The sequence below is a fragment of the Nicotiana tomentosiformis genome, chromosome 11, assembly GCF_000390325.3.
Source record: "Nicotiana tomentosiformis chromosome 11, ASM39032v3, whole genome shotgun sequence".
In the NCBI taxonomy this organism is placed as follows: Eukaryota; Viridiplantae; Streptophyta; class Magnoliopsida; order Solanales; family Solanaceae; genus Nicotiana; species Nicotiana tomentosiformis.
Window position 1 is genome coordinate 99243950 of NC_090822.1, and position 9428 is coordinate 99253377.

Below are 9428 nucleotides of genomic sequence, written 5' to 3' on the forward strand. Positions count from 1 at the left end.
CGTAATTATATGACCAATTTTGAAGATGGGAGAATGTCACTTGAATCTGGCCAACTATTTGTGTAAAGATTCGAAAAAAGAAAAATTACTTCACTCCCTTTCTTGAATTAATAGCCAAATGATGCCACTAATCCAACCTTATACTTTGAAGAACAAAAAAAATTAAGAAAAGAACCACTGCATAAATTTTTTATCTTACAAGACAAGTTGCATTTCATTCCATAAAATCTTACTCTTTTTAACAATAACAAGCCATGGTTTTGGTCTAGCGGTGAAAGTACAACCCATGATGTGTGGGTTAAACAAATGTCACGAGTTCAAACTCATCCAAAAAGCTTATATTTAAACAAGTGAACAATGGTAAAGGGACGGGCCCATATTCAACGAGTTTCGAAGTGAAAAAAGAATAAACACGTGGACTCATTATCTAGCGAGTTTCGGACTATGTGCCACTGATCCTCCAGATTTATCCGTTATGAAAACGAACTCTTTTTACAATGAAGATTGCGTGTTAACCTAGGTATCACTCAACATTAATTGCAATATGTGCTTCTCCAATATTGCCACTCGGGATTCTGTTCTTGCTCCCCAATCGCTTTGGTTTCGATGCCAAAATCTTGAATTTCATAAGAACAGCAAGATGATTAACAGAGTCCAAGATTTCCACAGAGCTGGAGACAAAATCTAGCATCAGTGAAGCTACTCTTGTCGTCGGAAGCAGCTGCCGCAACTCTGCTTCTTCAGCCAAGTTACCACTTCTAATTATGGACCTTAGTTTTTCAGCTGCTGCTTTAGCCTTTAGAATATGAGAATCAGTTGTTGGATAAATGATCATTGTCTTCATTGACAATGCTAATTCCTTCAATGCACATCCACACTCTACGCTCATTTTTGTGCATGTTTCTTGAATTATTTTCTTTCCTTCTGGTGTCTGAAAAATGTAAAATTATACTTACAATTTGCTATTTAATATGTATATTTAACATAACTTGCTATAACATGTTATTACTTTATTTTTCAGGTTACCAAATCACTTACTATAACAGGTTATCACTTTAGTTACTAACTTACCATAATGCAGGAGCTAAGACATGTGTTTAAAGCGTCGATGTTAATGGCACAATCACGAACAAGATCTCCGATTTTCAAGTATTGTTCCCATGGATGTCTGTACCTGAATTTGCCATGTCGGGGCTCCCATTTTGCTAAATTGACCTAATACAGAGAGAAATTGCAATGTTAGAATTACAAATTTACAATATTGTATTGAATCAATTGTGATTTTTGTTTCAGGTTGGTTTCGGACTAACCAGATTTACTTCATTAGTTTTTGAGTGGATGATACATTTGTATTCCCCAAGAAATGTTCTGTCTAGTTCTTCCAACTTGACATCAAGTTTCTTGAAGTATTGATTTCCGTATCCTGTAAATTTAGGTAACAAAATTTAATACGCAGAAAATTTTGACTAAACGTTCGAATCACGTCACTATATATAATATAAAATCATACAATATTAGTTATGTTACATTGACTCATACACCAATCTCGCTGTTGGTTGGTACACATCTGACAATGACGTTGGCATCTTCAACTTCTATAACAAGTTCTTAGCAAAATTGAAATAAATGATTTTAATTATAATTATATATATATATAATATTTTTCGGATATTATTTTAAGAGCGACTATACAATATCATTTTTTCTATAATGTATTAAATAAACTCCACTCAATGTTACCTTATCAAAATACTCTCGCTCTAATATTCTTTTTATCTGTTATTTTAGCCACACAAAAAAAAATTATGGTCCAAAATATTCGTCACTTTAAAAACAAAGGATACATTAATTTTTTTTTTCTTAATTCTACCATTATTTTCCAAGAAAGCACAAACCATTAATTTTCATTTAAGGAAAAAATATGGGTGATTTAGTCAAACAACTCTAATAATTTTTATGGGTGATTTAGTCAAACAACTCTAATAATTAATGATATTAAATAATTTTTTTAAGAATTTAATTTATATACATTGTTAGTATAAGAAATTTCTCATATCATTAAGTCACTCCTAGCTAGCTATTGTAGCAGGTTATCTGTCTTATTTTCAAGATTTTCATGTTTTAATAATACTTACATGTAGATATGTTTTGAAGGTGTGTGAAATTTCTTACATTGAGGATATATATGTCTACACTTTTTTTTCTTAATACATGTGTCAAAAAAACAACAACAACAACCCAATATAATCTCACTAGTGGGTTTGAGGAGGGTAGTTTGTACGCAGACCTTACCCCTACCCTAGGATAGAGAGGCTGTTTCCGATAGACCCTCGGCTCCCTCCCTCCAAGAACTCTCCACCTTGCTCTTGGGGTGACTCGAACTCACAACTTCTAGGTTGAAGTGGAATGCTCACCACCGGAGCAAACCACTCGTTCTATCAAAGTGAGGAAAGACGTACCTTCAAGGGAAATTCCAAGCTTTTCAATATTTGTGGCAACTAGATTGTGAAGATCTTCACCAGCCCAAACAGGGCATATGACCACGTTAAACAGAACCGCCGCCGCGCCGCCGATGAGGATCGTCGTCACCCGAGTAATCGCCATATCGAGCACCTCATCGTCTCGATACCCAGAAACAGAGATCAAAGAGAATGTCAAAATGAAAATGAGAATGCCATAGTCATATCTCGCCTTCAGTTTTGGTACAAATCTCATAAACGTCGCTATTGCAGCTGTTTTCAAAATCACATGAAACTTATTAGACATTCACAATAATAAAACAAATACTATATACTAGTAAAAGAAAGTAGATCTCTAAGGAAATGTTAGAATATCAATTTACCTATCAAGAAAACAGATAATCCAAGTACAACTGGTTGCAATTTATCTGACCCTGATAAGTTAACAAGTTTATGAGCTCCAACACCTAATGAACCAGCTAAAAACGTCGCAATTCCTCTATTTACGCTTTTCCCAAGTGTTGCTCCTACAAAAAACAAATATTTCGTGCGATCAATTCATAAACATTGACTTTCTGTGATATTTAGACAGAGCTGAGCAATTTTTCAATACAAAAAATAGTTTAATGACTTTGGCGAAATAAAAGAAAATTTGATGAGGTGAAATTAACGTGGGATTGAATAGAAAACGTACCAACAGAGAACTCGAAAACGACGACAACAGTCAAAACTGCCCACATTGCAGAAACACCAAATCCCTCGTAATGAAAGAAAGGTTCAAAGTAGTAGAACAATGAAACTAAGGCAATGGTCAATCCAACTTTAATTGAATGAACAATTTTCCTTGGATCATCTTCTGCTATTTTCTTCATATCGCTACCAAAAGAATACACCTTAGAAACTGGTTTCTTCACTACTCCCTTCACTTTCAACATTCCAGCATTTTCTTTATTCTTTACTGGCGCCATTTCTTGAATTCTCTATAAATTAAAAGTTTTTTTTCTCTCTCTTCTCCTTTGATTTTCTTTGCTTATTGTTTCAACGTAATGGGGTTAATTATATCAGAAACGAAAGTTTACTTGCTATATATATAGAGGAAAAGAAGGAGTAGATCAGTGTTATTTCTAATCTCACTATCAATCGAGCTATTTATTAATTTTCACAGCACAGAAATCACCTGGAAATAGTGTGACACGTTTTCACACATGAGAACGACATAATAGTGACAACTAGTAGTCTAGTACACTTCATTTTCATCCTCAACTGTACACCATTATAATTACAACTATTTTTGCTTTTATTATATTATATTATATTTGTTTGCTTGCGAGTAGTAAGTTGCAAGTAAGTCAAATTTTTTAAGTTGTAGTTTCCTGAAATTCTAGGACTCTGTACAACTGTATGTTGTCTTTGTTGTCTGACCAGGAAGTTGCTTGTTGTTTCACGATTCCTCTAACATAGTGTCCTTTCATTTCTTTTATTACACAATAATGGCATCGACGTCTATATTTTCTATTTTTTTACTATACAATAATCGCATCTTAGGACAGTAGTGGAAGGAATAATTCATAAGCAAATATTTTAGGTACTTTTTAGATACCTTGTCGCTTAATCAAAAGGTCTTGGTACATCTACCCATTGACATGAATATTCCGAAGATCTAACAATCAACCTATCCAAATTTGTATCACATAAAAGCAATTTAATTAGCGCACATAAGCGGAAATAATTATGGGATAAAAAATTAGTATTGTCTTATCTCTTATTTGGCTAATTCTAAAATAACTTATCTCATGATTTAAAATAGTACCGGAATAACTTATACTTGTCGAAGGGTGGAATACTAATCTTATGATAAGTTATCACAGGATAAAGAGTAAAATAGACAATCACATGATTAATACAACATGTCAAATAATTAATAAGAAATAATACCAAAATAACTAATCTCGGTATAATTAATCCTAATATAATCTGTCATCAAACCAAACTAGCCCTAAGTCTCACTCAGCGCTGGGTTATCATATATAGACCTTATCGAATTTATTGTAAAACAATCTTATTTGTAATTTTGTACGAGCCTATTTGCACATCCCAATTTTTACTATACTTTTATTATTTTAGATCCTTTAAAAATGATTGATCATTCTAATAAAAGCTTTTATGTAAAATTCTGAACTTCAATTTGAATTTATGATGTGATGTTATTTAACCAAACTAGTAGTTTAAATAAAATTTAAGGTTCTTTTCCGGGACCGGTAATATAATATGTAAGTCAATTTTTTATTTTAAATTCTTTGTCTCGACAAGTACGTTAAAAAATAAAAATAGAGGCAATGTCAATTAAGGGAGATGTCCTACTATCTTGGAACCTCATCGTCTGTATTTATATATATTTATCTATACTATATTAAAAGTACGAAACTTCTTCACGAAATGTCGTTCACCTTTTTTACCCTATAAAATAAATTTCACAATGGACAAATTTGTAATTTTAATTATTTTTCTAATATTTAGAATTTTAAAATCAAATAAATTTTTATTTTTAAAATCTTTCCTTATTGACTACTTAATCCGGTTTACAAGTCCGGAGTCGAATCCCACATAGAACTAAGGCTTAGCTATAGTTGTTCAATATTGCTAAGAAACACAAGTTCAAACAATTTCCTAGTTATAAAGATTTGATTTTTTATTTCTACTAATTAACTAACAAATATTATAAAGTAGTAAAATTGTCAACTAACAAGAATGAAATTTGAGACAAGCCTAAGGAGGTCTAGAGTTATGATTTTTCCAATTGTCGGAATCCTTCCCGCTACGTCTTCTGTAATTTCGCCTAAGTATTCTCTACCGATCGTGAGTACTTCAACTACCACAATTTACTAGACATATTCTTTCGCACTACGCTAGCCGGCACTAATTCACCGCTCACTAAGATCGCACCAAGGTTTCGTTATCTCTAATCCCACCTTTAAACCCTCTGTATTGATCTCTTACATATGTTATGAGTGATGTTGTTCAACAACTACCTAAATGTGTACTCTCTCTCGAGCAATATACATATTAAATAGGCACAGTTAATTGATGGTCATTCAATCAATAACAATAAATACGTAGTTGAACAAGTAGAGAAATTCAACAGCTCGATTATATAAAAACATAACAAAAATTTATCCTACAAAAGGTTCTATCAAAACTCTAGATAACAAATTAGCTATTCATAATAGTATGCAAAACTACAATACTAGAATTCATAACCAATAATGAAAATAGGAATAAGGAAGTGAAAAACTCGTAGAAGAATTCGCCGCCTTGCTCCTAGCGTGTTCTTGCCTCCTTAGGCCGAATCCCCTCTCAAAAACGTCCTCCTTGGTGGAGTCTGCCCCTCAAAAATGGCTCTCCTTCGTTCAGACATGTTTAGGGAGTATTTATAGGCTAGGGTTGAAGTCCAAATTTAGGTCGGAGTCTTTTAACCCGCGACTTTTAATTACCGGGCTATAGACCTCGCGAAGCCTGGTCTGTAGCGCGGTCAACCTGGCTATAGACCTCGCGAAGCCTGGTCTATAGCGCGGTCAACCTGGCTATAGACCTCGCGAAGCTTGGTGTATAGCGCGGTCAACCTGGCTATAAACCTTGCGAAGCGTGGTCTATAGCACGGTCAACCTGGCTATAGACCTCGCAAAGCCTGGTTTGTAGCACGGTTTGGGTACTTGGTATTTTTGTGCTATTTTCTTGTATTTTCGTCTTCTTTTTGTGCGACCTTCACTCGTCTTTGTCTTCTGATGATCCTACACATAAAACAACACAATTTAGCTCAAATATCGCACAATTAATCACTAAACCAACAAAATATAGGGCAAGTAATGTACTGAAAGTATAACATTTTGGCCTAACATCACCGCTCCATACTTAAACGTTGCTCGTCCTCGAGTCAACCACCAATTCATACTAACCTTGAGCACTTTATTTTCTTTTAGCACATCCGAAGCATACCATACCTATGACTATGGTTGATAGCAACAATTAAAATTTAGCATATACCTTCAACACATACTTCCCTTTACTCTATGCCATACTTCAAAATTTTATTTAACAACAAGACAACATGCTTATAACAATCCTAACCTCACAAACCGACTCAATATCATAATTCATTCGTGGCTTGAACACTTAACATCATAGAGACATCTAACAACGTCACCTATCCCTTGCGAAATCATGTGCCCTCACCACAAGAACATGAGAGTAAGTTGAATCCACACATTCAAATCAAATTCTCAAACATATTTTAAGGACTCACATATATCAAAGAAATTCCTCACTCTCACAAAGACGTCACATGCATGCCCAAAGTACCATAGGCTTGCCCATTATGTAAACCCCCACTAATGTAGGTTTGATCGATCTAAAATCAATAGGAATTTTTCATGGTTGTAATATGGGATAAGGGAAGGGTAAGATATATTTTAGATTAGTGGTTCATCCAAGCACTTTAACACATCACATAATAAACTTCAAGCGCAAATTCTTCAATCCACTTTAATTTCACAACATTATCATCCCCAAAAATATTTTCTCTTTCTTTAAGCACTATATTAATTCATACACTAGCAAGAACACGATATGCTTATTTTTCTTTGCTACATATTTTTTTTCTTTTCAACAATACTCTTTTTTTTCTTTCTCTTCTACCCTTCCTACTAGTGGTGTATTCCTTACAATACAAGTGCGCCTTTCTTTCTTTCATTGGTTCCACTCAAAAGCTACCCAAGTTCTATCCTTACTTCTTTTAGCGCTCATTTTACAATTAAAGTGCTTTAAGAGGTAAAAGGATCAAAACAATGATAATTAAGCACAAAGGGGTATAGGCTTGTAATGTGGTTATCAAATAAAAATTTATAGGCATAAAAGGGTTGACTAGGAATAATTTTTATTGTGGTAAGAATTAAGCTCAAACAAATCAAAGAAAGCCTAAAATCATTTTTTCAAACCGAGCAAAACATAAAATTTCGCTTCAACTCACATGTTGGGCAAGTTCTAGACTCTAATACAATGATATGGACTATACACTTTTTCACCACACATGGCACATGACTCACCAAGGAAGGTTCCATTCCGATTCTCAAACAATTGCAAGTATTCACGGAGCCACAAAATATTAAGTATCAAGCACAAAGAGACACAAGCCAAGAAAATGAACTATAGGCGTCAATAAACATGTTATCTACTCAACAAGGCATTATAAGCATTTTCAAACCATAGGGAAGGTACTACACATGCTAGAGCTTAAATATGCTACTATCAAATTAGTCAAAGGCGCCTAGCAAATCTCATTTCCCCCATCCTTTTATTCCCTAAATTATATTCTACTCTAAAAATAAAAAATTATGACCCGGTGCAAACTACATCCCATAAAAAAGAACCGGGGAAAAAAGAAAAATCACTGGGGATTATTACTACCTAAAAAAATAAAAAAAAATATTTATGATTTTTTTTTTTTTGGGTCATGCTTTAAACCTTCAAGAAAATTGTCTAGGATATCCATCGTTAGAAAAAGTCCAATCTTTTTTTATTTTCTAAAAAAATATTATTCAATTAAACTAACACAATTAAAATAGCATAGAAAGTCACCCAAAGAATCTCCTCACCCCACACTTAAAATTGTGCATTGTCCCTGATGCACACCATAAATATAAGAGTGTAAAAGAAACTTCGTGATATGTCAAAGGCCGAAGCACTAGCAGCTCATGGGGTACTCAAACTTCATACATGATTCGTCCTTCGTGCGGGTACCTCACATTTAGTTCCAACCATCTGGTTTGCTGTTACATCCTTCCAATAGCTTTACTTTCCATGCTCCTAGAAAATCAAAAATCAAAACTACAAAAATAATACAATCAAAAAAATAAAAATAAAAAATAAATAAAAGAAAGCAGTAAAGCTGGATTGCCTCCCAACAAGCGCTTGATTTAACGTCGCGGCACAACGTGAATCACTTTTTACCTCCACTTCGAACTTATGAATTGGACCCCAAGTTTTACTTCAAGCTTATGATTGTGCTCCTGGGCTATAGACCTCGCGAAGCCTGGTCTATAGCGCGATCAACCTGGCTATAGACCTCGCGAAGCTCGGTCTGTACCGCGGTCAACCTGGCTATAGACCTCGCGAAGCCTGGTGTATAGCGCGCTCACCCTGGCTATAGACCTCACGAAGCCTAGTGTATAGTGCGATCAACCTAGCTATAGATCCCGCGAAGCCTGGTCTATAGCACGGTCAACCTGGCTATAGACCTCGCAAAGCCTGGTCTGTAGCACGGTTTGGGTACTTGGTATTTTTGTACTCTTTTCTTGTATTTTCGTTTTCTTTTTGTGCGACCTTCACTCATCTTTGTCTTTCGATGCTCCTACACATAAAATAACACAATTTAGCTCAAATGTCGCACAACTAATCACTAAATCAACAAAATATAGGGCGAGTAATGTACTAAGGGCCCATTTGGACATACAATTTGGTTGAAGATTTTTCCAAAAAAAATTATTTTTTTTTAAATCAGCGTTTATTCATAAAATTTTCAATTTTCACTTGAAGATACATTTTGAAAATTTTCGAAAATTTGAAAAACTGCAAAAAGTTATTTTTCAAAATTTTCACTCAAATCACTTACAAAACTTCAAAAACAATTCAAACTGAAATTTATGTCCAAACACAACTCTAAATTTCAAATACCATTTTCACTTGAAAAAAAATTTCACCGTTTTTTTGAATTTTACAATTCTTATGTCCAAACGCTTACTAAAAGTATAACATTTTGGCCTAACATCACTACTGCATAAAAAGTCCTAATATTTAGGACCTTAAAATTATAATCCTATATTAAATAAAATGGTAATACTTATAATTCAGAATTGTCTAATATTTAGGACAATTCCTTCAAATTAAATTTGAGCTCCTCTTTTCCGTTTGGTAGTA

General features: G+C 34.0%; 1 protein-coding gene across 1 annotated transcript; it reads right to left on the bottom strand.

The window, feature by feature from the left end:
• Nucleotides 1-162: 162 nt before the first annotated feature.
• On the bottom strand, nt 163-3579 carry LOC104110427 (aluminum-activated malate transporter 2-like). The gene is made up of 6 exons (XM_009619921.4): nt 3154-3579; nt 2843-2986; nt 2460-2732; nt 1311-1423; nt 1072-1215; nt 163-931 (listed from the first exon to the last, which is right to left on the bottom strand). The coding sequence occupies exons 1-6, from the start codon at nt 3425-3427 to the stop codon at nt 524-526; spliced, it is 1356 nt and encodes a 451-aa protein (XP_009618216.1). The 5' UTR covers nt 3428-3579; the 3' UTR covers nt 163-523.
• Nucleotides 3580-9428: the final 5849 nt, after the last annotated feature.

What these genes read in the sequence shown, in the direction of transcription:
- LOC104110427 (XM_009619921.4), bottom strand. Translation starts at nt 3,427, where the DNA reads ATGGCGCCAGTAAAGAATAAAGAAAATGCTGGAATGTTGAAAGTGAAG. An exon ending in CGTTTTCGAGTTCTCTGTTG is followed by an intron (nt 2,987 to 3,153) that starts GTACGTTTTCTA and finishes TGTTTTTTGTAG; the next exon opens with GAGCAACACTTGGGAAAAGC. An exon ending in GCTTGGAATTTCCCTTGAAG is followed by an intron (nt 1,424 to 2,459) that starts GTACGTCTTTCC and finishes CTAAATTTACAG; the next exon opens with GATACGGAAATCAATACTTC.